Source organism: Lonchura striata, chromosome 4, assembly GCF_046129695.1.
Source record: "Lonchura striata isolate bLonStr1 chromosome 4, bLonStr1.mat, whole genome shotgun sequence".
In the NCBI taxonomy this organism is placed as follows: domain Eukaryota; kingdom Metazoa; phylum Chordata; class Aves; order Passeriformes; family Estrildidae; genus Lonchura; species Lonchura striata.
This window is the reverse complement of record NC_134606.1, coordinates 27711529-27738718: the sequence shown is the minus strand read 5'-3', so window position 1 is coordinate 27738718 and position 27190 is coordinate 27711529. Positions and strand designations below refer to the sequence as shown.

The 27190-nt window shown below is 38.1% G+C and overlaps 2 protein-coding genes across 2 annotated transcripts in view; one reads left to right on the top strand and one right to left on the bottom strand.

Annotated features, from left to right (window-relative positions):
* PAICS (phosphoribosylaminoimidazole carboxylase and phosphoribosylaminoimidazolesuccinocarboxamide synthase) overlaps window positions 1–25984 on the bottom strand; it is a 39534-nt gene extending 13550 nt beyond the window's left edge. The window contains exons 1-10 of the mRNA XM_021532806.3: window positions 25495–25984; window positions 20894–20980; window positions 17233–17712; window positions 16207–16296; window positions 15424–15495; window positions 11197–11283; window positions 7753–7824; window positions 6645–7046; window positions 5235–5300; window positions 4007–4197 (exon numbers count right to left, since the gene is read on the bottom strand). Coding sequence (XP_021388481.2) covers window positions 4007–4197; window positions 5235–5300; window positions 6645–7046; window positions 7753–7824; window positions 11197–11283; window positions 15424–15495; window positions 16207–16296; window positions 17233–17712; window positions 20894–20980; window positions 25495–25882 — 1935 coding nt within the window. The 5' untranslated portion in view covers window positions 25883–25984. The remainder of the gene's footprint in view (window positions 1–4006; window positions 4198–5234; window positions 5301–6644; window positions 7047–7752; window positions 7825–11196; window positions 11284–15423; window positions 15496–16206; window positions 16297–17232; window positions 17713–20893; window positions 20981–25494) is intronic.
* Window positions 1–27190, top strand: part of PPAT (phosphoribosyl pyrophosphate amidotransferase) — a 41774-nt gene that overhangs the window by 2960 nt on the left and 11624 nt on the right. The gene's annotated exons all lie outside the window — the stretch shown is intronic.

The window sequence follows — 27190 nt, the reverse complement described above, 5'->3', positions numbered from 1 at the left end:
CTGAAACTGTCCTGCATGAAAAATTGATGTGTATATGTAAGCAAAGTTTGAGAGCCCACAAGTAGGCTCATCATCAAAGACAAAAGATAAACTTGTAGTTTCACTATTGTGACATTAGCAGAAACAACTTTAAAAGTTGTTTGGGGTTGCAATTTTTTAATAATTAAAAAAAAGGCTGCTAGTTGTTGAAGCTTAAATTCTCACTCCTTTGTAGCAGAAGTTAGAACACAGCATTTTATTTGCTTTAATCTTATAATGGCAAACTGTGAATTAAAACAAAAACCAGTATATTCTTACAGTCTAATCAAGGCCTTCAATAAACTTAGATCATTTTATCAATTTAATTTGACACCATGGTAACATTTTACAGTTATGTTAGTAGTGAATGCTCATTAACTTAATTCTGCTCAAGCAAATCATGTTATTCTGGCATCAACATTAACAAGGCTCAAAAGTAGATGGTCTAAATCATCTCCACATTTTATAAGCCAGAGAACAAGCTCACTGCAAAATCCACTGACAGCATGCCAAAATAAAATCAGAGGATGTTGGTAAGGAGAGGATTTTCTTGGGGGCGGTGAGGGAGGGAGGAGGAGTTACTCTGAATTACAAATCTATTAGACGTCATTTGAGTCCTTGACCAGGACAAATTTGCAAAGTTAATCTTCGAGGAAGTGTGATTTATGTTAACTTTTTGCAAAATTTCTGGAAAATATTTTTGGCAGTAATACTGTGTACTGAAACCTGAGTGTATCAGCTTTGTACTCATTTTTAGGAAAAGTCTTTAAAAGCCCTCTTCTATGAAGGTGGAAGTCCTATTAAGTCAGGGAATATTCCTTGTCTCAGCTGGGTTTGTGTATGGAACTTGTTATCAGTGGAGGCTTGGCCAGTGCACTTTTGGATAACTTTTCTGTTACTGTCCATTATTAATACTCATATAACAGAACCCAGATAATCACCAATGTAACACAATTCTCTTTCAATCCAATAAAGTAAATGTAAAGCTGTGATCACAGACAGAAGAGCCACAGCAAAAGTTTTAGTGGATATAAAGTTTTAGCAGATATAAACATATACTGGAAAGATGAGTTAGATTAACTAATACTATTTCTGAAGGGACTGTTTTGAGAAATCCTTTGTCCTAGCAACATTCTGTTAAGCCCTTTGTCACTACCCCTGGGGATGCTGTCCAAAGGAGACAGATCATAGCTCTAGACAACCAGAATTATAAATGTCAACATTCCTGGTAATTTTGTCTCTAAGCAAAACGTTAATGTGGAATTCTAACTACAACCTCAGTGAAGAAAGGTTGTCTTGATATCACTTGATCTGTCTCAAGTAAATTAATTGTTAATTGTATAAACGAGAGTAGTGCACAAATATCAGATGATGCCAAATGCCCCATCCTACATCTGACATCTCCTACCATCTTTGATCAACAATAAATGAACAGCAGGGCAGAAGACAGCTTTCTGACAAAACATTTACAAAAAGCAAGCTATGCTTTGCAGTCACAAAGCAGAATAGAAGAGGAATCCCACACAGAGGGAAATCCACCTTCTTTGGACACTTGTTTGTTGGATAAATCCTGCTCTCTGAAAAGTTTTCTGAGGGAAAAAAAACCCTTTACTTTGAAAGTAAACACTCTTGTGTTCTTTTTTTACTGTCAATTCTTGCTTCATGTCTACCACCTAGTGTTGACATGAATCATTTCCAAGTAAAGACTGCAAGTGTGCTCTGCAGTTCTCTGCTCTGACCTGCTAAGAATTCAGCAAGTCATTTGCCTCAGTGCTTTTGTGTTGTTCTCACCTGAATATCAGCATTTAAAAACAGATACATATTCTTGAAAGATCTGCTGATTTTAATGAATTAAAAGTCTTTATTTTGTATTTTCTTGAAGAAGATAAAGGGTTTTTTTGGACCATTGTACTGAATGACAGCAAGGTTTGGAAAGATTTGGATTCTTGTGCATCATGCAGAATTTAAAGTGGAGTTTGTCATCTCTGCAGTACTAACTGCTTCCCTCAAGTTAGTATTTCCTCTAAAAGGAGAGGCACACTGCAACAAAAATAACTTTTCAGCTATTCAGAGTTAGTCCTGGAACATCTGGGAACTTGCTGAGCTACTTCAACTGACACAGAAAAAACAGAGTTTTTTCTTACTAGATGGGCTAGTCTTGTGTGAGGTTAGCGAAATGAACTGGTTTATAGGGCATCCAGCAAGAACTGGATTACTCAGAGCAGCATGGAGAGAAGGGGAATCTTCTCGTTGGAATGAGTTATCAAGTTAAGTTCAGCCTTGCATTCATGAAACAGAAAAGGTTGAGCAAAACATTTAAGTTACCCATATTATTTTCAGTACAGTTACTGCAAGTATTTTAAATAATAATTTAATTGAACTAAACTTTTAAATGTACTGGTGCGAATTAGGGTTGGGTCACAATTTTTCTGCTTCACATGTGGAAGTGTGGGAATGGTGGGGTCTTCAGCTGACTCAGCATGTTCTATAGTGATACCTGACTGCTGTGATACCAGGGGCCAACCTTGTCCTTCTTCCAAAGACAACACTTCTGAGTGCAAGTAATTCAATGCAAGTTCAAGGATGTACTTTTAAACTAACTCATTGTAAAGAGAGAAATAAGAAAGATTTTTAAGCCAATGATGATAGTATTGTTGGAAATTATAGTTTCGGTGACAGTATAACAAACCAAAGAAGGTTTATACTGAGAAATCAGTGTAAAATTTGAAAAGCGGTAGATAAGCATACACTGAAAAAATTATGTATCCATGTGACTGTGTAAATTAACATTATCGAAAAACTACTATTTTCTAGGAATCCCTCTCCTAACTCCTCAGAATTGTTTTAAAAATGCTATTCAAATGGCAGATTAAATACACCTTGGTCGAAAGTATTTCCCTTCATAATGTCTCTCATAGCGGAACTGACTAGGAAATAATTAAGCATAGAGCAGGAAATAACACATTATATCCAGTAATATTTTTATGTAAAGTTTTATGAAGAGGGACCTGGATGGAATTTAGGCTTCTGTGTGTAAATAAACCTGGTGGCTGTTGCTGCTGCAATAAGGACTTGACTGTTTGACTTGAGTTGTGTCTTTGTATGTGCCCAGAACTGACCTGGCTTTCACCAGGCTGTGTAGGTCTATGCCCAAACATGACTGAGATTCAGAAAGTTGTTTTGCTGGAATACAGTGAAAGAAAAACCCTGCAAATGTAATGCAGACCATAAGTACTTACACAACCATAAAATGAAGTAGTGGCTAATAGGATTTTGCAGAATAACAGTTATGATATGGCATTTGTCTCATGTCATTGTTCCCTGCACTGTTTCTATGTTTTCTGTGGGTTACTGGACATAAGAGACCCCTTGCCCAGTACAGCACAGGGACCATAACTCATGCCTGCCCCTTCTACGTAGGCATCAATCCTGTGTACTTTCTTTCTGGCTCACTGAATTCTCCATTTCAGTTCTGTACATTGTTGGAAGCCTTCAGCATTCCCCTACACCAGTATAAGCAGGGAGAGAGGCTAGGAGGATGGTAAATGCTGGTTAAGGAATTAAGAGTTGTATTTTCCCCACCAGCCCTGCCTAACCAGAAAGTTTTCCTATGGCTTCAACTGTTTAGGTAATTGCAGAGAACTAACTTGTTAGGAAGATGGTAATTGGAAATGATGGAATGAAATTTCAACTGTACGTGTATTCTTTGATGAGTTGAAGTATTATTTTCTTTCAATTATGGCTGTTAATTGTGGAATGTAGGTGAACCAAGATATATAGGCAGAGGTCATAATTTTTATTCAACTAACTGATATAACTAGTAAAAGCTACTCACACCTTGTTTTAGTGTAAATGGCTAAAGGTGACTATATTAAAGGGAATCAAGCATGTACTCTTGTGGGTAACCTACACCCCTAAATATCTCCTTTCATACTACCTGACATAATCTATTTGCATGTTAATTTCGTAGAAAGTTTGTGAAACCAACCTGTTGTATGGCTGATGGATCAGTATACAGCTGTTTTCTGTTGAGGTCTTGCATTTCTTCCTGCTTACAAAGCCTTTCAAACAGTAACTTTTTGCCTTCTGTTACTGTGTGCACTCTCTCTGTTAATAGTTTTTGGAAATGGAGTATGGCATTTTCAGAAGCACTTTTCTTAAGTGGAACAGGTGACACCTCTGTGGACAAAAGCAAAGTACGTGGTTAGAGTGCACAAGTCAATGAACTGCTGACACTGAAGTTTAGTACATACTGGATTTTCCTAAAGCTGTTCTTCTGATCTGCTCTTTTGGCAGGCATTACCTGATGTTGTATAAGGGATCATTGTATAATGGAGAGTAGGAATGCAGCAGACCCTGTAAAAATCACTTATATCTCAAACTTTCAGTTTTGCCCTAGCTACAGCCCTCTCCAAGAGTTACTTTTATAACAGGCAATAAATGAAAGTCTATTCAATCACACAGAATGATTAAATACAGAGTTAGTACAGTTTGTGGTGGTGAACTAAACAGGTTGAATTAAAAAATGTAATGTTCATTTCATCTGTCTGTAGACATCATTTTGGTATTAAAAATACCAAAATGGTATCTACAGACATAGTGGTGAGCTCCTTAAAACTAATCCTTTTGTTCCTTATTGTTTGATTTTATTTAGGGCCTGTCAGTTTTGCAGAAAGAAAAATAAGCTGCTGAACTTCCCCTATTAGATCACATGCCATATATTTCTATCCTTCTCATAATTTTTCTCTCTCCATGGTTCTCTGGTCTGTCTTGTCTTTGACACTTCTGTCTTGACCTGTTTTCTTGTGTACAACACATTAGACATGTTTACAGACACAGTACTGTAATATGAGGAAATCACATCCATGACTGCCTGTCCCTATTTTCCCTTAAGCAACACCATTGAGACGTCTTGTTTTTTAAATACTATATTTTCTTTGCATTTGATTCTTATAAATCAAGTTTTTTCCTGATGTTTACCTCATTTATACCAGGGATGAGGACTGAAATAAATTAATTGCAATTTTCCTTAGGCCTACATTTTCATGAGAACTCTTATTTTGCCGATTGTTGTGGGTGAGAGGAGAATGTTGGCTTGGAGTTTGGTGTTAAGTTTTAGGATTATGTTTTTTTAACTGTTTGAATACTGGATATAAGAATCTGGCATCCAATTCAACAGCAGTGTATAGATGCTTTTAAAAGTCAGGTGCTCTTACCATCATTCCATGTTTTTCTCTTGGTACTCAAAGATCCTGTGTTTGCTGTAGCATCTCCCACTGAAACTTAGAAGAGAAGAACAAGGTTGACTAAGCCTTTTTTCAAAATTCTCACGGCACAGTCAGTCACACACCAAAAGGTTTTATACTACAAAAGCAAATACCCTAGGACAAGACACATTTATTTGGCAAATGCCTCAAACAGATTAACAATGGAAATTTCTTTTCTGAAAGGTTATTGATGCCACTGCATCAGCATTCACAGATCACACAGTCATTTTCCAGCATGCTAAAATGTAAAACACCATTCTTGGTGTTGACATATCCCATTCATGGAGAGTAGAAATGAACAGTAATATATTCAGTTTCTGTATTTGGAAGAAAATATATGTCTTGAGAATGTGATTGAGCACATTCTGAGAGCACAAGACTGAGGTGGGGAGAACTGTGATCTCAAAGCTCTATGGCTGTCATTCCAGCTGCAACTAATGCAGCCTTGGACACCACATTAGGGCTCTGATTCATGACTGAAGACAGCTGGCTTAAGGCTGGTTCTAGCAGTTCCTGCTCAAGCCATTCACCTGGCTTTTGCTGCAGAAATGGTTCAAGTCCTCAAATAACGTTTGTGCTGTGCTGTTGCAAACTATTTAACATATTGAGAACAATCACAACTAGTTCTGCTTTACCTTAAGTCACTGAATCCTAAGTTGATGAGGTTCAGTTATTTCTGAGAGCACCTAATCTGCCTGGAGCAGGGGGCAGGTGCCCCTGAGGTCTGAAGCAGTTGGCCAGTCACAAGAACCCTTACAGCAGACGCAAGATTAGCTGTGTGGTTCCTAGATCAGAGGGGTTTTGATATGAAAATAGAGGCAAACTCTATTTTGAAAAATGAATCTGCTTTAGCAAAATTAATACAATTATTACAAGTGCTCAAATAAACATCACTGTCCTGGATTTTTCTCTCTCTTGACTGCGTTGTGTATTGAATTAATATACTTTGGGGTTTTTGGAGTCCTTGCACTTGGCTTGATTGCTACTGATTTCTGCAGTTCCAAAGAGTATGAGCTTGCAGCTCTCTATCCATCAGACTTGACATGCCTGCTGTATGACCTCTAGAACCTGCCATGTGTTCTAGCACCATTTCACTGTATGTCACTTAGGCTTTCAAAAGCAGATTCTCCAATAACACTTCAGTGCTCTCACTTTTTGCTAATATTCTCACTTCCACGTGTCTCCATAGACCATTTGAGTTTCTTGAGCGTTCCCTATGTGACCATGCAGATACAGCCTCCCCAGTTATTTTCTCTCCCCATTTCTGGCCACACATTTCACACCTACAGCATGGCTCAAACACGTGACTTTAGAAAGTTCACTTCAAGCACTTTATCTCATCACTGAAATTTTCAGTACCTGATAGGAGACTTGAGCTTTCACATCCCCAGCCTGAGGTTCCCAGAGGCTGCCTTCTTAAGATACAGTCAACTTCATCATAAAATCTCATTTTTCTCTTGGGATTTCCAAGATGCTCATTTTCTTTCTGCAGTGCACGGTATTCGTATTTTAGGTTCTTGTACTTTGTGCGACATTGTTTCCAGTCTCTGTCTATACCATGTTTCATTAACCTTCTGGCAATTTCCTCAAATATTTCTTTATTTCTTGTGGCCCCTTCAAGCATTTGTTGTATCTTTTCATCTGACCATATGTTTATCAGAGCTCTAACTTCATTATCACTCCAGTGTTTTCCTGCTCCAGTATCATTAATTGTAATAACTTTAAAGTGATTCTGTGCTTCTTCTAAGGGAATGTGATTCTCTGAAAATATAAATAAAAAAACAACTAACTGTAAATGCTATAAATGCATACTAAATATACATATATGAAAGCATAATTGCAACTGATAATTAATCAGTTAATGATTAATGTTTTATATTTTGGATATTTTATATCTTTATATCTTTTAATATTTTATAATTTTAGTATCCATACACAATTGTGTTCTCTTAAGTATGCAAGATATGTAGGAAGTGGAATCTTTTGTTTCTCCAAGGCATCTAAAAGTCAACATTTTGTTGCTGTAATTGTGCTACTGTTGTGAGATTAAAGACAGATGTATCCAAGTGTTACACGTAGAAAAGCAGAAATCATTACGCTTTAAAAATCTCAGCATTGGTGAGAAGTGTGGTTTCAAATTAAAATAGCAATGTGCAAATGAAAAGGCTACTTGGGATTCAACAGAAGAAAAAAAAATCTTCAGACTCGAAAATAGTCAGAAGTAGGCAGATGCTGCTCATTAGATTATGTATAGAAGGCAAAGTTGAAGTACAGTGTTAATACAGGTTTTGCTCATGAAAGGAAAAGAGCTATGAAACTAATTTTTAAGTCTACTAATAAAGCTAGAATGGAATCAGGACCAGAAAAGTAGAGCTGTGTTTACAGTACAGATCTGATTGCTCCAGCTTTGGTACAGAAATTACATTGTGATTTATTTAATAATAAATGCATGGAAATTAATACTCACCTGTCCCAACCATCTGTTTTGCTACTGGCGTACAAGATCTGTCTTCTGAGGTAGTGCTTATAGAATCATCATCTATAGAAACATACAGTTTTAAATAGACTTGGATTTAGACAAATAAATTGCTAGTATTATTGTCACCTTCTGTAGGAAACACCTATTTCCACCTAAGTGTCCTAAGCCCTCAATCTAACCCATCAGTTATAGACTTGAAGAATCACAGAATCATGGAATCATTTAGGATGGAAGCACTAATCATTTAAGATGGACTTAACATTGCCAAGTCCACCAGTAAACCACATCCCTAACTGCCACATCTACATGTCATTTAAATCCCTCCAGGGACAGTAACTCCACCACTGCTCAAGTCCAAGGTGACACGTCTGCTGAGCTCCCTTCTTACTTGACCAAGAACTGAAAACACTGCCATTTTGTGACTGCTGTTGCCAAGAGGCTCCAGCCACCACCAGCCCTCTATTGACAAACACCAAGTCCAGTGGGTACCTTCCCTAGCTGGCTCCTTCACCAGCTGTGTCAGGCAGTTGTCAGCCAGGAACACTCCAGGAACCTTCCTCGGCTGTGTCCTCTGCTGTGTTGTATTGCCAGCAGATATCTGGTCAGCTGAAATCCCCCCCAAGTGCCAGTGACTGTGAGACTTCTCCCCGCTGCTTATGAAATATTTCAGCTGCCTCTTTGCCCAGCTTGGGTGGTCAAACACAGACTCCCACCAGGATACCTGCCTTGTTGCCTTATCCTGATTCTTACTCATACATCCTCAACGCTGTAGTCACCATCATGAGCTCTAGACAATCAAAACACTCTCTAACATACAGAGTACCCCACAGTCTCTCCTTCCTTGCCTTCTCTTCTGCGAAGTTTATAGCCATCCATTGCATTACTCCAGCTGGGCAAGTCATCCCTCTGTCTTCAAGATGGAAACTATGATATAGTTTTCCTGCTACACAATGGCTTGCAGCTTGTCCTTTTTGTTGCCCATGCTGTCTGCACTGGTGTAGATGCATCACAGCTGGGCTTTTGGGGGTGAAAAGCTCTAATTTCTACGTGGTCATTCTCAGGTGCTTCTGTGGGTTCTAACACATCAACAACCCCTGTGTGTCTGCTGATCTCCATTCCCTGACTACTGAGACAGCAGATGGAAGAACCTCTCTAGAACACCACCCCTCAAACATTGGCATGTGGCCCCCAGGCTCTCTAGTAAGTCTGGTTTTATCTCTTTCCACCTGCAAATTTATTTTAAAGCTCTTTCAATGAGTTTTGCTAACTTCTGTGCTAAGATCCTTTTCCCCCACTTTGAGATACGTGCCAACAAGTCTGGTGTCATGGAACCATGATTAAAAATTCTAGTATTTTCCCAGTGTCATCAAGCTTGGAGCCAGATAGTGATCTGCTGGCTCTTGAACTGGAAGAAGAGAAGACTACTTGTGCTCTTGATCCCTTAACTAGTTGTTCCAACGCCCTGAAGTCTCTTTTTATTTGGAACTTCATTGTTGCCTACTAAGAAATTATTAAAATTGTCTATGAACAACCAAAACCCAGTTTTACTGATTCTGTGTTCATTTGCTCATGCTCAGACTACTCTGAGGCTGAAAGTTCACTTTTGTGTGGACTTACTCTTTGGGTTGGGAAGAAGAGAAAGATTAGTTCTCATTGTTTGCTAGAGGATGCCATAGACTAATTATGTTCAATACTGGTTTTGGTAAAGGGTACTTTACCAACACAGTATTTACTTCTCTAAATATTCCTTTTATGTTTTAAAATCTAGTTTTTATTTAGGATCTATCAGAAATAAAGTTTCTTTGTAAATAAGTATGTTCATTTGATGAGCTTTCTATAATGGTACTTGCCAATATATGCACAAACTAGTACTTGGAATTCATATTTGCTCTATAACTTGTTTTCTCTTCAGTCATTTGGCAAACACTTGTTTTTCATAAGCCATGTGCAAGAATATATTTTGTACCTGTGGAAAACTTGGAAATCATATTCTCATTAGCACATGTAAGTGATTTACTTGGGGTACTAGAAAAAAGTGGGTTTTCTCACAAACTCTTGAGAAAATTTTTGCATCTTCCTTAACACTTGCAACTGTTGAAAATGGGCCAAAACAGAGCTGTAGGTCTAATCCTAAGCTCCTGAGAGATTCCTTTTTTTTCAAACCGTTAACCAGCCTCCCCATGGCTTCCATTTCTCTGCTCATTCTCTCAACCATACTGGCTCTCTTATCTTTTCCTGTCTTTGGCAGTGGCACCTGTAGTGCTGACTTGCATGATTACTGTGTTCAATTGGATATTACCTGATAGGGAGTTTGTGTGTATGAGGCAGTCAGTTGAGCTGCATGACATTTTATTCTTCACTTTGCATTTGTGTGACCTCGCTGTGTCTCAACTTTCAGGGTCACAGATTTACTTTATCCTCAGTGCTACTTGTGTTCCTGTGTGTCATTGTTGTGATGGCATTGCTCTGGTGTCCTCAGTGTCACAGTCACTACAGTTGTCTTTCACGATCAAGATCAGCCAATGCAAACAGTTGTAAAGAGTGTGTAGCATAGGATGTCTCAACATCCAAACTACAGATAACATAATTGCTGAAAAGGAAGCTCTTGCCTGGAATATGCCTGATGGATACAATGGAAATATTATTAGGGTAGAAACTTTCAGTGTCAAAGGCCAAAGAATTGCTGTTCACAGAATCACTAGAATTGATTTTTTTTTCCTATTAACTTCTGTGTACAAACAGCATTACTGTAAAGAATATTTGGATCCAGAGTGTCAGGTCACTATATTTCAATGCCATCATTATTTCCTCTGATGTCTTTTTTTTCATGATTTTATATGGTTTTATGCTCATTTATTTCAGAATATTAGTATCCCTACTATGTTCTAATGTTATATTTTAACATTTTAAACTAAACAAATCTTCTCCTGATCACTTATCATTGAATATATGACTTCTACATATTGCTGAGGTGCTGATTTCAGTTTTATATTTAAAATAGTTCAGAATATATATAGGGAAATTTCTTAATAGTAAATAATCTGATAATAAATGCAGTCGTTAAGTAGTTTGAAAATACAATGTATAAAATGTTCTGAGTTTCTGAGACAGCTATTTACCTTTCCATTTTATCGTCTCTAGCAACTGTGTAAGAAAAACCGTATTTGTGTCACAATCAAATGCACACTAATCATATTCATCATAAAAAGGATCATGTTGTCTGGGAAAAGAAAATTTTGTTATAATTATGGCAAGGAGAAATAAGTGTTCATACATTTCTGCACTATGAAATCAAACAAAACCCATAATTTTTCATAACCTAGAAGTAGAACAAGTGTAATTTGCTGGAATAACATATGAGCCTTTGGAATCTGCAATGCCTGTAAAGTAGAATGTCCTGTTAAAAACTATCCTGACAAAGTCCTGACCTACCTATATCAATGGTCTCCTTCTTTATTTGTGTAGCTTCCAGAGATGCTGGGGTGGAGTTGGCTAAGTCACTCTCATCTTCAAGGATTTCTGCAAAAAAGAATAATTTACAGAGTTCTTATTAACTAAACATGTCTTAAGTGATGTCTTGAGAATCACCTACTCAGAATGCTGCTGGTAACTACTGTTAAAGATTTCCCCTCTTAATACATTAAAGCTGCCATTTTTCTGCAGTAATAGGCTTAAGAACACAGTGTACCCACTTATAAAGTAAATCCAGAACATCACATAACAGCTGCAGGATATAAGTTTATGGGTTACGTGTGCAAACTCTTAAGTTATTTTAACCTGGATCAGAATTTGTAGAATGGTTCACTGATGGTGGGTAAGATATCTAGTTACTAACAAATGTTTGTGCAGCAGAACAGGCAAGGCAGTGATTTGCATAAAGGGTGCAATAACTGAAATTATTGAGAGTGACTGATGCCAAGAGTGTTTGAATTAGCCCCAGAAAGGAACATGGGACCCTGACACATCACGGTGCTGTGCTTAGACAACTGATCTGTAAAGCTGCCTGCATGATGGAGACAATGTACTAAAGCCTGTCCTGAGAGCATCTCTGCTGCTGCAGCTTGCAGGGGTTTACATCACACAGCTGGGTGACAAGAGATGTCCCTGGGCTCTCCTCCATGGGGAGGAGAGCTCCACTCCTGTGCCATTGGCCCGCTGGTGTTAAGGGAAAATTCCACCCCTCTGCCCTAGGACAGAGGTATGGGCATGTGGATGATGCAAGTGGTCTTGCTGATCCTCGCTTCCCAGTGAGGACACTGCTCTACAGAGATTAAATGGTGAAGGCCACATCATGGATCAATGACAGCAGTTTTCTGTCTCCCAACTTGTTCTCAGTCCATTTAAGAATATTGCCCCTAAACATTGAGCAATAAGGTTTAATCTAGAGCCATTTTATTAAAAATTACCCCCAGATCAATACAGCTTTGTTTGCACCAGATGTTCTTTATGATGTGACTAGCATCACGTGCCTTTTTTTTGCGAGCCAAGAATGTGGGTAGGAAGCCTGTTTTTTTTCTAAGGCACCTTTCAGAGTTTTGGAGGGAGGGCACAAGAAGACTGAGCCAAACAGAACAAGCCATCAACAGTTTTTGGCTTGGATAAAACACAGTGGCTCCATCTGAATTGTTAGTGAAGCTATAGACACTTGCCAGCAAATATGCTTAATCTCTACTTTGTGTTTGAAGCACTGCTCACAAGGCCACCCGAGCAATGCTGTCACAGTCTTTCACCCACTCAGACTGATACAAGTTCTGTTCTCTTTTGGCACTCTGTCACCATCACTAATTATCTTGTTTTCTGGCTCATGAGGCAAGATTAGTAATTTGTCTCGGAATCCTTACTCTCATGTGGGTCTTGTATAGTATAAAACAGAATTGGGATATGTTTAAACTAGGGAAAATTTGCAGTGTGTGGCTTATGTTTACGCTCCAACAACTTGCAAAGTTGCTGCTCTGTCATGCAGATCTGAGGATGGATACAGAAAATTGTGGATGCACAGTTAAGAGTTGATGTCTGCAGCCCAAATATGCCTTGGCTAAGGCAGTGAATAATCAAGAACTTTGGGGTTTGCACTTCTCTGAAATACTGCTTAGCACTAGCCTGGGTCATATATATGAAAACATTATCTTTTGACTTTATATCTGTACATTTTAAAATTCCATGCACACAGCAGCAAGTGTTCAAGCCAGTGTTAAGTGCCTGAATATGTACCAACTTAAGATCTTAACTTTAAACAATAGGTTTTTAAAAAGCCCTTGCTTAGGAATGCATCTTGGAAGTGTCACTGCTTACTCCAAATTTGTTCAGAGAGGGACATATAGTAAAGTGTATGGTGTATAAAAAAACCTAGGAAAATAAAAGACAAGGAAAGGAATTTGTTTGACATAAAATACTTGCTGTAGGTATTTTTAAGAACATCAGGCTACTGGTATTTCTTAGAAACCTGTTTTCATCTCCATTGTTTCTCCCTGGCACTTCAAATTTAATCAAACACCTATACATACACTCTGTGGACTGCTAAGTCTGACACATGGAATGTACATGGAGTTTAGAACAACAGACTGCATAGACTGAAGGCTAGACAGGCTCTTCTGAACAGATTTGTTACTTTTAGTAACAACTAAAAGTGATGCCACGAGATTGAAAACATCAGTGAAAATGACTATTTAAGGTTTAATTTTCAGACTGATTCAAAGTTTTGCCAAAAGAGAGAGCAACCTGCAGTGTCCCCAGCCTATCACAGGACACTTCAGCTAAAAACCCACGGCTTGGGGACTGTTGTGGTCCTTCTGCTCCCCCAGCTGGGCACTGCTGACAGCAGCGTGTCGGGAACTAGGACAGGCTGTGAAAGGAGCTGTGAGGGTTTATTTACATTTGTCTTCTCAGGTGGACATTTGCTGCTCTTTGAGTAGCAAATTCATATGGGCAGAGGAGAAAAACAATACCATGGCACATCAAATAACTAGTTGTTCTCCTGCAACTGATGTATTTGTCTTTTGACTAACACCATCTTAGTATTTTTCTTACTAGAGTATGGCAAACCAAAAAGGGCTTTTTATAAAGACTGGCAGTGGTGAGAGTGTTACTGTGGCTCCTAACTCAGATTCACGTGTAAGGTCATGAGAAGCACATGCACTCTGAAGCAGCTCGTGCATCTTCTATGCATTTACACAGCTGCAGTTGCCAGAAGGCAATGCCTACCCAGGCTACCTTATATATATGTGCATATATATATATATGCACATATATATATATATATATATATATATATATATGTGTGTGTGTGTGTATAAGTAAGTGCATTTACAGATCTGGCTGCAGAGTACATTAACTGCATATACTGATAAGGAAGATACCTAGATATGAGTTCAACACAATTTCTAAATTCTTATTTATGCCAAATTGGGCTTTTCTACGGATTTTTTTTTTTTCAAGGCACAGAAATACCTATAAATTTAATAATTCCATTGAGAAACACTTTACTACAAAAGTTCTGTCAAATATGAAAGAAATTTTTTAAAAAGTCACGTCCTAAACACCAGTGATTGTGAGACATTACTCACATCAAACAACCAATGTAATGTATCAATGCCTTTTCACTATTTATCAGCATGTGTATTTATGAGTACAGAGGTACATATAATCTCTTTACTTACCAGTTTCTCACTTTAAAATTACTTAGACTGTCTAGGAAAGGCATGTACCACAATTAGAGAACAAAGGGTCCCCGTGATATTGTAATGTAAAAAGTGTGCATCTTTGCTCTGCTTTATGCAATACCTATTTATGTAACCACAAATAAAATTGAAGACTATGTGTATTTTACCACCTGCAAAAAACCTGAGTGTGTATTCTTTGTTTTGGAATGAGAGAAAGAATTTTGCAAACTAAACTTGTTCGTTGGTTTTACCTTGGAGTGTGGTTTTGCATTTCCCCCACAGAAGTTTGAAAAATAGTCTTAAGAGGGATAGGCTGAGCCACAGACATTTTTGAACCACTTGCTATTTTAACTGTTTCCCACAAAATCATACTGCATTTACAATTACCCAGAAACAAAGAAACTCTGCAGTTAAAATACACATATTTTAAAAGGGAGATGGTAACCACAGTAAACTACAGATATCTTTACACCTACACTTATCTTAAATGACAGAAATGTGGACTCAAAACTTTACTAGAAATATTCATTTAACTTCATTTTAAATAGCTTGTTTGGAAGAGTTCAGTCCAAGAAGTTACAATATTATGTAGCACCAGGTAGTGCTACAACTGCCAGATGACAGTTAAGGAGCACTGCTGAATCATTGCATTATTACAGTGTCTTACTACTCTCCATGTGTATGTAGTACTTTCACTTGTTCATGGGGAGAAATTGAATTTAATGCATATTTTTAAGCAGTCTTAACTGGATCCCACAAAATGCTGTTTATTTCTTTCATGTTTGTCACTCTGAAAATTAGGTCCCTGTAGGCATGCAGTTTTCATGACAACCTGTTTTTCTCCATGGAATGCATCAAGTGTCCATGGTGAGCTGGTAAAAGGTCGCTATATTTTATTTGTTTCTAAATTTAAATTTAATAATGTAATTGCTATTGAATGAAAAAAGCCAAAAATGTTAATCTCTGGTATACCTTAAGTTACACCCATCTCTTTACTTACTTGTCATATTTGTTTCTTTCGTTGTATGCAGAGCTGCCCGATTCTCTGGAGTAGTATTTACAGTAACATCATCTGTCAGAAGAGTTTTAATTTGATATTAAAATCCTTCAAGTTCACATTAGACCATTTTAAATTCTTTAAAACTAGTCGTTGATGCTTAATTTAAACCATGTTCTGCCTCACTCTGCTGAAAGAGAACATGAGGTGCTCTGTTGTGGACAATAAAACCTGTCAGCCTGAGAGACTTTCACGTGTCTCCAGCTGAATGATAAACTTCCGTTTCCCCTGAAATTTTTGTTTTCAGATGTAAAGAGCAGAGCATATGACCTTCATATTTAGTGAGACTCTTTAATGAAGTTTTTATGCCCTGTCATGAGCATTTACACAATTATATCCTGATCACATATTGTGAAATAGAGATGCTCTATTAGTTCATGCCCAGGAGACTGAACAATTCTAATCCTTGGGAATAACATAGTTTAAGTAAATGCACATGCAGTAGGACATTGCACTCAACTTGCTTAAACCAGTAGTTTCTTCTCTACATTCTATGTCACAAGTCTTTGAAATTATTACTTACTGCACTGATTTTATCAAATTTAGCAGGACATTGTAAATATGTACATAAGTACATGATGGTTATCTCTATGACATTATCTCTTGCTTTTAATTGTTTAGGTCTCTGAATTTTCTACCTGTAATTAAATTTGGGCTTATTTTAGAAATTAATTTTCATTTACTAAATTTGGGTATTTACATAAAAGAGAAGACTTTTCAGATTACCTGAATCAGAAACTTTCTTTGTATCTGCAACCTGTAGGTCTTCCGACATGTTACTAACAGAGTCCTCTTCACCTGTGTCTCCAGGCATTTCTGTGTAAATAATGCTAAATTAATTAGGGCACTGAATTTCTATACTTTATAAGAACAGCTGTGGTGTATCAAATTAAAAAATCCATTCAGCCTCGGATGCTCTTTATGCCAGCAGACAGTAATATTTTTCTTGACTTCTCCCATTACTTTACTAACTTCTAGTCTTACATTTGGCCAACATAGTATCATCTCCTCACCTCAACTAAAAGTTTTCATGTTTAATTCTGTTCTTAAACAAGAAGCATGTTTCTGGTTGCACATACCAATAAAAATGTTTTAAGTCTTGGGTAGTGTAGGTTCATCAGTCTACTCTAATTCTGCATTGATCATCTATTACCATCAATTGTCAATAACCACCCAAAATCAAAGGCAGGCTCTGCCAGCATTCTTAGTGCTGTTCCTTTTGCTATTTTCACTGTTGTCTCACCAGTTTGGGAGTCTTGCTCCAATGTCCAATCAAACTGAGCTATTTGGAACCATAAGAGCAAGACAATTTAGACATTAATTTTTTTAACCAGTGTCTGTTACTACATATTTCTTTTGCTCAATGTCTTAATTTTTCCAGTAACATATGTTTTTCCAGTAACAGTGAGTCTGACTATCTCACAGATAAATTTCTGTTGTCTAGATTGGAAACAGTCTCTTCTGACATGACTTTGACTGGAATTGTCTCTCTCTCATTTTATTATATGTCTTTTTTTTTCTCCTATTGGTTCTCAGTTCTATTTAAAAAGTACAGGGCAATCATTCAATCTGAAATAATACCTTAGACAAAATACAAAACTACTGGACAAAATAGTAAATTTCTATTCAGTGTTTTTCCACCCCAGCCAATCGGTTAATCTCTCTGCATGTGCTTTTTGACTTTTTTTAAGGTCTCTCTAGTGCTGGAAAACTAAATATTTTAAATGATATGTGGGTAGTTGAAGTACTTACCTACAGAATCCTTTTCTGATTTTGCTTCTGTCCATTCTGGAGGCCTCTCACTTTCATCATTATCTGATTTACTTGCTTGTTCCGTCGTGCAGTGCCCCAGAATAGCATCCAGTTCATTAAAAAATTTCATGCTTTTACTCGTACTCCCTGAGTCTTGGGCACTTTTTACACTCTTGTATTCATGTTTCAGATTTTTGTATTTTGTCCTGCACTGTTTCCAGTCCCTCTCAATTCCAAACTTTTGCAGTCTAGCAGCAACCTCTTCAAATATTCTTTTATTTCTCACTGTCCCCTCCAGTTGTTGCTGGATATTTTTGTCTGACCATATGCGTATCAAAGCTCTGACTTCATTAGCAGTCCAGTGTTTTCCTCCTTCATTTGCTACTGTAGGAATGAAAGCCGCTGGTTTGGAAGCCTCTACTGCTGATGCTGGATTACTCGCATTGTGTGGGGTGGGGGAAAGACACAGATATTTGTTACCTGCATTGGGTGGTTGGGGTGGGGAAAGGACAGAGAGAATGAGAATGAAGGACACTGTTTCTCCAGAGAAAGAGCAGAAAAAACATTAAAGAAAGAACAGAAGTGACATTAAAATCAAGCTATTGGTTATTAATTTGTCAGCATTTTTGTTAATTCTGATGTAATTTTTGTTTTCATTGAAGACAGATATTAAGATAGCACATGTACATTTAATTAATCTAAGAGGAACATTTCTTTCTTCTGACCTAATACACTAAATTTTTACCTCTAAGACCTTTAGGAGCAACTGATGAGCTGCTTTGTCCTTCAGAAATTAAGAGAGGAGAAGAGAACTGTGAAGATGGGATGTGCCACATGAGCACAATAATAAATTGGCCCCAAGTCACTGACACTAGCATTAAGACTTACTTAACTTTCTGCAAAAAAAAAAAAAAAAAAAGAAATATTTAGTTTTTACACACATGGAGAGATTAACCTGGATAAGGATCTAAAGAATCTGATCCTTCTTTCTTAACAAAGCATGCCAGTTGTAGAGGACAGAGGAGTGGAGACTTGCTTAAGTAGAACATTTGTGTGCTAGAACCCAGTTCTCATAGCACAGGACCTGCACCTTTCTCAGGGCAAATCAATCAAAAATAGTTGGGGATTTTTAGTGAAAATGAGTGTGAGTTGCCTTACTCTGGAAAACTAAGGTATTTTAGGTATTTTCCATTTTCTCCAGTCTATAACTTTATTTTTTAATGTTATGAGGTAAAGGTTGCCACCCATGCAATAACACTGAAATATATATTTTAGTTTCTTAATGTTTCATTTTTTCTATTTATGAACTGGTTTAAGACTTTGTTTTGGTTATAAGATTAGTTTGGAAGAGGATTTCTCATGCATTTCCTGAAGCTTTGCAAAAATAACTAAAAAAACCCAAATAAACCAACCCAAAAACAGTTCCAGGGCATGATCAAATGAAGCAGCATAAAAATGCACAGTAACTGTCAGGTTTTTACAGTCATACCGCAGTGATAAATGCCTTTGTCAGTGTTTTTTTCTGGAAGAGCAAACCAGATTATGGGGGTTTGATACTTTATAGCCACTGAGATGTGTGTGATGGCAATAGCATCCGACCCTGGATTGTGCACAGAGCTTCGGTGGAGCATATTTATCATAACCTGTCTGAGGACAAATTTGTCCTAGATAAAGCCATTCTTTGCTAGTCTCCATAATTCATTCTAGTTGTCAGTAAGTTGTTCTAACAGATACCATATTTTTTTCCTTATAGTCCTGGGTTAATCAGGACTTTGCAGCAGCCAGATCATAGGCAGTGTAGTTGAGAAGGGTAATTTTCATGTGGCACATCAATTATGCTTTTTCCATTTCTTCCTGAGGGACTGAAAGAAAATGCTGGTGAATTTACTGGTGAATGAAATCAGTGGAACTGCCACAGATGATAACTGCCAACATCAGATAGGCCACTGAGGAACAGCCTAGGGAAGATGACAGAAGAGAGGATGAAGAGTGCAAGGAGGTGCTCTCTACACTTCCCAGTCAAAGCTATAGAGCACAGGGGCATCTGGGAGGAATAAAGTTTCTTTAATCTTTGTATAGACCAGTATTTTTCACTAGTCAGTTGATTTCCAACTGAACTCACTTTTGGTTGTGAATATTAGTTCAGCTTTGTGTGCAGAGTGGAAAATGGTGGGTTTGTTTGTTTTGCATTCCATTTAAAAAACATGCTGATTCAAAATATCCTACCTACAAACACTGCTTTGAAACAAAGTCGTTATGGTCAGTGCAAAAATTTTCCTAATATCTTAAAAGCATTTTAGACCTAATTTGTTTTAAAAAATGTTTAAGCAGGACATACATAATTTTTTTTATCTGAAAGATGCACTATGCTGTAGTTAAGATTTTTCTAAACTTTCCCAAACCTGAGAAATCTGCTGAAATAAAACCAAAATATTAGGTATTATAGATACAAAGGGGTGAACTTTTTCTTTCAGTCATTTCCAAGATACTGCCTGAAACTTACAGACTAGAAGAAGTACTAGGAGAGAGCATTTTAGTATTAGTATGTACTTGAGAGCCCATGCAATTGAAGTCCTGACTTTGTAGAAAGCAGCTTCCTCAGAATTGAAGACTTTTCTGCTTGGCAGTGTGTTGAGCACTGAGAAATAAAAATATGTTCCTGTAAAACTTGATTCAGACACTTTCTGCATGTTTTGTATATTATATATGCATAAATTCCATGTAACATTCCGGTCTCTTACTTAATTTCTTTCTATGCCAGGCAAGAGGGGTGCAATGTGTAACATAATAGCCATAGGCTTAGCCTGTGCCTTGTTTTCTTCCTAAATATGGCACCTTGCAGATTTTGTAATCGAAGTTGTTGTAACTGGACTGGAATGTTTACTAAGCCATAGAGGGTATATAAAAAATAGAAAGAGCATGTAGGAAATTCAGGACAGCTGGTATGCATCCAGGCAACAAATCAGGACATCAGTTGCTTAAATCTGCCTAAAATGTGTTTGTTTCTCCATTTCCTGTAACTTCCCCTTGAAGGGGCTCACACCGAGGATGCTCTTCCTTTTTCTGTCTTGCCCAATTTATGCCTTTGCTTTGTAACTTTGCTGAGCAAAACTACTAGAATAGGATGTTTTCCAAATTAGTTCTGTGGTTGGTTGGACTAAAGCATTGCTGACCACTCCTTGCCTGGGCAGGTGATTTTGAAGTTATGCTGGAGACCACTGCAAGTCTGGATTACTCTGCATCTCTCTCCTCACCCAGGCCACTCACTCATGCTGCTTTAAGCATCCATGATTTAAGAAAATGAGCTAGGGAAAAGCTGCAAGCTGACATGGGTATCCTCTGTAGCATTTGGCATACTTTCCATTGGCATTTAAGAAAATTACTGCGGTTAATGCAGTTTATCATGACTAAGCTATAGCATGGGATGTGTTTTCCATGCAAATAGAGGTCATGCAGGTGTTACATCATATACAGTGGTCAGTGTCTACTGATGCACGACACGGCTGAGTGCTAGCTGTGGTGAGGAGATGGTGCCAGAGTGTGGCTGAAATAAAACTATACTGGTCAGAAACAGGATGACAGTGTTTTCAAGTTATGGGGAAGTACTCTGACACCCATGTTGCTTTTTAGTTTTTGATCTCTCTGTACCATCATACTGTACCTAGTTGAACTGGTCTGGCATGAGATATAAAAAGTAGTGGATCTCCTGGAACATCCTCATCATCTTCTAAAGAAACTGGTACATCACCTGGGAAGGAAAGAGTTTTTAGATGAAAAATAGGTATGGTCTGAATTAGCAGTTTAAATTTAAAAGTCGCATACACTATGAAAATATCTTTAACTTGGAAATCTCGATAGTTAATTTGTAGTTAAATTAAATTTTAAATTAATTTAGCTGTCCCCATAAGGGGTACATGTGTTATAGGAGGCAAATCATTTTATGTCTTGTATATGAAGCCTGAATGCTTTTAAAAATTCTGGTTGAAACTGATTGATTCTAGTGACTTGTATGCTCTTCTGATTCAGTATTCAGGGTAAATAATAATGTAAAGTAAGGGACATACAAATAAAGGCAGACTTTGCACACACATTCGTAAAATCACAAATCCATTTATGTAACAAAAAATAAATTCATAGAAGAGTATGAAGAAAACAAGGATTTCCTGCAAAAAGCTCTGGAAACAATGTAATTCATTAATAGTATGGGGAGGGAATCCATATTCATTGTGATTTGACAACAGGTGTATTTGTAGCTGACAGGATTAAGTCTAGCTTTTTCCAGCATAGCTTTTCTACATTTGTTTAAAAGGCAGCATTACAACAATTGCTATGTAAGTATAAAAAGCAGCATATGTACGTGAGGTTCAGAACCAGCCAGATTTTCACAGAGTACAGACTTGTAAGTTGTCCTGTGGTAGTGTGCTGTTTTCTACATACCATGTTGACAGGAGGTTTGAAATGTTGCTTCCTTTTACGGGAGCTGAGCTTCTGTGAGCTCCAGCCAGGCAGGGCACCCAGATCAAAGCTCACAGCTCTGCGTCACAGGAGCAGTAATGAGGTGCAGGTAGGATGCAATCTCCTACCCCTGACGTCGGAAAACTGCGTTTGAAACCATTATCCTAAATCCTCCTGACTTTTCAGCAAGGCTCACTATGACTCATAGATGCAGTGGCCTGATCTCTGGCTGCTCCCAGCTGCCTGACTGGCTTCCTTGGCAGGAGATGCTGCTCATGCTTCCACCTCCAGCGACAGGACTGGCATTTCAGCTGCTTAGGAGCAGCAGAGCAAACCAGGGAGAGGAGAATAAATTCTCTGCTGGAAGGCTTCTGAGTGTGCCATAGGTACTAGCATGAGCAAGGTTAATTGCATTTTTATATTAAAAGAGAAACTTCTTTTTAGTAAGTAAGAACAGTTATCACAAAAAGATATTACTATACCAGAAAAGCAAGTGTGCAATAAAAGTATTGCACACTTGTTTAAAAAAAGCTATATAAAATACTGTCAATGACACGTTAAAAAGTGCACACATGGAAAACCATGTGTAATTGGCACTTTTATGTCAGCATTTCTGAAAGATCTTCCTGAATTTTAGTAGCTGAGTTTTCTGCCAGTCATTGCTGATGCATTTCTGCTCAGTGATAATCCTTCTGCATTTGCTGAGGTAAAGTGAAGGTCAAGCAAGGTGACCAGTGCCTTAATATTTAAATATAAAGAAATAAATATAAAAAGTGTAAACAACTTAAACTACTAGGCAAGTATTTTTTTAAAATAATGTATTTAGTTTATTTATACTTGATTTAACTTGATTAAAAAAATGTGAAGGTCATTCATTTGAATTCTAATGAAAGATATAATTTTTCATAGTGCACCACTACTTTTTCATGGTTGTTGATTAGGGTAGTAATGCACATACTATACTTGAAGAGAAGTGAATGTGTTGACTTGTATCTTAATGATTATTTAAGGTACAGCTCTGCTTCTGAAATGTGGTTTGGGAGGGCAGCAATGAACATCTCTGCTTACATTTCTGCATGTGCTTATGCATAAAGTGTTATCTTTTCATGAACAAGCTGGGAACTGGTATGTGTTGATACTAGGTTTGTCCTGAGACACCCCTCTCAGATTTGATTAAGATTTTCAGTAATAATTTCTTCAAATACACTTTCAAAAGAAAATTGATTCTACCACATATGAAAAATCCTCGAGGAAACACTACTGAAATACCATTCAGTCCTATTAAAAAAGTAGTCTCTTTTCCTCCATTCCTGTTTTTCCCCCTCCCCAGCAATCTCCCAGTAGCTGAGATAATGTAAAGACATGCTTTGCATCTTTACATTAAGCATGCATAGGAATATTGAGACTGAGGCTAAGCAGAATGGTAAATATATGGTGAATTATTTGGGAACATGCCCTGTCCCATGTCATGTGTTTTAAAAAGACAAGTCAGAATAGCTATTAGTTTCCTAAAATAAAATAAGATGTTCATGGTGGACATGTATCACTAGTCACAGGTTTTAGTTTGCTGATAACATTTTGTTCTTGCTACCCAAGCCATAAGCCTAGACATCCTTGATTCCTCCAGCCCCCTCAAAATGAGATCTCTTTTTGCCTCTTTTAAAATAAGCGAGGGACCATTTTTCTCTCCTCTCCTGTAACATGCTGTGGTTGAAAGGGAAAAGCCCAGGAGGGCCCTGCAGTCGCTGCTGGGGCAGGAGTAGGGGGCTGCCTTTGCCTGTGCCAGGAATTGCCTTTCCCTCTGTGGGAGCGACACCATCAGCTCCGTCCCTGCAGAAGGACTTGAGAGCATCAGCTGCAGAGCCACTGATGCCAGGTTTGCCTTACAAGTGCTCTTCAAAGTACTGGGCTGGGCAGGCATAGGACTGACTGCGGGTGGAACAGGACTGGGCCTCTAGTACAGTGTTAGTTGCTTGACTTGCATTCTTTAATAAGAAAGTTGATGACCTCACAGCTGTTCCCTCAGCCCCTTGTGGTGTATGTGTGTATGCATTCTGCATAGCTGCAGGACACATTTCTATCTTAGTTTGCTTTCGTTGCAGCTCAATTGTGGTTATTGCGAAAATCTTCACATTTCAATTTTTGCATTAGTGTTGCATTATTACAGTTACCTGCATTTAATTTTTATTTATCCATAAAACTTGCTTGCTTTTATTTTTCTGGAACAAGTAACAGAAGTGCTTGTACAATCAGGAGATATATGTAATTATACCACCTTTAAAACCAAACTGTCCTAGTGCTGCAAAACAAGGCATGTCTCACCTAGAGGTAACTACTTTTATAGATATAGATACTTTACTATTTTATAAATACAGATACTACAGTTTGGGATTCAGAGTTGAAATTAACTTTTGCTGATTTAAATTTGCTAGAGGTATAAAGCAGATGAGAATTAGGATTACCAGATGCAAACTACATCAAAACACAGAGGATAATCTAATGGCAGATTCTCAGACATAGGACACTATCCTGATTTCAGATAGTCCTCAAAGTGTATCAGCTTATATTAGCCTCAGTTCTGCAAGATTAAATTTAAAAATGGATTGCAATTCACAGTGCAGAGAGCACATTACAATATTATAAAATAGCCATTTTAATTTGAAGTTACTTTGACAGATTAGATAGATTTCTGATAGTGATGACAAATTAAGGTCAAGCTTTTTGTTAAGGTAAACAATTACAATGAAAAATGGCAATTTCTTTTCCTCAAATCTTTAAAACAGCTTTGTAGAGGGAGGTGTGGAATAGTACAAGGACAAGCTCAATGTCCAGCTCTTTTCTATGCCTTTGACAATATCCCCTGGCAATAATGTTGAGTTTCTTGTTTTCTTAAAAAATATTGACAAAACTAATGTAAATTGCTACATACTGTGTGAACAAATTAATCTTTTAACTTCTCTTTTTAGTCATCTTATTTTGGTACTTATAACTATCATTGACTGATGCTTCAGTGACATTTAGAATGTGACAAGGAGATTTGATTGATGTCAAACAGCAGATTGACCCTAATGAAACATTAAGCAGATCTTAAATGCATATGTAGAGAAGGTTGAATAAAACAAGAGATGCAAATAATTTAGTAAAACCCACTTCAGAATAAAGGCAGCTGCATTAACTTGGTCTGCCGCAAAACAGTCTGATAAATATAATTTTTACTTTGACTGCTAAACTAGAGTTTTTAATGAGAGATTATTATGCATGTGTTTCTTGAATATCATAAGTAAAACTGCTTATAAAATAATTTACCTTGTCATCACATTCAAATATCAAGCTGATATATATGTGAGAAATAAAAATCATAAATTTGTGTCACAACAAATAACAATTTTTACAACACCCTGACAGTTTCAACCTTTTCTTTTTCTTTACGTTTACATCTGAATTGCACCTCTACAAAATCTGCTTCCAAAGTACTGCAAATGAAAGGCAAAGGGAAAGAAAGCAGCTTATTTTAATTTATCATTTCCACCCCGTGCAGGAGCCTGGACACTAGCAAGTACTCACCGCGGCTGCAATACAGGCAGTTAGCATAATTTTGCTGGAATTACGCTGTATTTACAGACTTCGACACTGGTGGGTGCTAACATTTTATTCCCCTGCGCGAGGCGTGCATCCAGTCACTTCTAACAGCGCTGCCGGCGCTGAGCAGCCTCTGCTCCAGCGCCAGCCAAGTCGGGCTTCGGTTTTGTTCCCTTTGGGTTTTAAGCAAAGACAGAAAAATAGAAGCAAAAATATTTTTTTTTTTACCTTGCGTGCTGTCTGTTGTGGGGCTTGTGTTCAGCTGCATCTCAGTCGCAGAACACCTGCCGTTTTCTTCTGCTGCTAATTGTGTGACAGGCTCATATCGCAATATGGCATCCAGATCATGGAAAAACTTCATGGTTTTAGTGACATCCCCAGAGTTGTGGGCATATTTAACCGTTCTGTATTCGTACTTCAGGTTTTTGTACTTTGCACGGCACTGTTTCCAGTCCCTGCACACTCCCAACTCCTGCAACCTTTTAGCAATGTAGATAAATATTCCTTTATTCCTCAGGGTGCCGTGCAGTTGCTTTCTGATATTTTTTTCTGACCAGACGCTTAACAAGGCTTTAACCTCCTCCTCAGTCCAGTGCTTCCCTGCTCCACTCTCCATGTTGAAAGTGACCTGGAAATGATTCACTATTTCTAGCCGAGATTTTGTTTCCTAGGAAACCAGACGGCTGGTTGTCAGTAAGCTCCGCTGAGATGAAAGGATCTAGTTTTACTGGCTCAAGCTGCCTGAGGGGAGTAACTTGAGTCACTGCCAAATAAGCGGGCTCGGCGCTGGAGCCGGGCGAGGGAAGCGGCTCCGCCGGGGAGACCTGGGCCGGGGCTGACTGCTGTGACTCTTCTTCAGGAGTCAGTGGGGCACCAGGGTGGGAGAAGAGAGGCAAAAAGAGCCTGTTTCGTCCCTTAAAAACAAAAAACAAACAAACAAACAAAAAACACAAAAAAAACCCCAAAAACCACCAAAGCAACGTCAGACACACGGCCCCTGTGGCCGGGCCTCTGCCGGGAGGCCGCGGGCAGCCGCTGCTCCGGGGGCACGGACCGAGCCTTCCCCTCGGGGATCGCGTTTAGAACCGTCCTGCCCGGCATCTTCACATCTCTCTGCGCTGTTTGCTCTGAACTGCGGGCCCTAGAGACGCGTTTCATATATTGGTGATGTTTTAATGAAAGCTGGCATACTTCAAGTCTGGCTCAGGCGGTGAAGCGGTGCAAGCATGGTGGTAATGACACTGAGATCCCGTCCTTTTGTCAGCGCCATGTGAAAGATGTAATCCTACGCCTTGACCAGGGCCTGCCTTGCGGTGTCTGCTTCCCTCTCCCTGGTGATTTAGTTACTATTTAAAGAGACCATGACAGTATTAAAATGGAAATTTCCTGTAATATTAACATTGCAATTACAAGTTGCTGAATGCGGTGCATCAACCCCTAAGTCTTATTGCCCATCGTAGTGTTTATAGATAGAACATCTTCTTGAGTTAAGGTAAATGGCTTAAAGAATGTTCTCATCTCTGATTATTTTCTTTGAAGAACTGTGTCACTAACAGGGTAAATTTGTTCAGATATGTGGAAAGTTTGGTTTGTTTTGCTTTTTGTAAGTAAGCATTCTTCAAATTGTTTGCTTTACATCCATCTGGGACTAATTACAAATAAAGGAATTTTATGAATTGGAGAAAATTGGCAATGAGTCAGTTGTAGATTAGCATCCATTCTATTGATGCTATTTTTTGTGCCCGATTCTGCTTGTAATAAATAATTCCAGTGACTTCAACTGAGTTAAACCTGTCCAATGTACAAATAGGACATTAATTGTCTTTCACTTTTTAAGAAAAGCATCTTTCTTATTCAGTCATTATTATATATGAGAGTGGGCAGGAGCTCACCTGTCCACCAAAGTCTTGATGAGTATTACAGG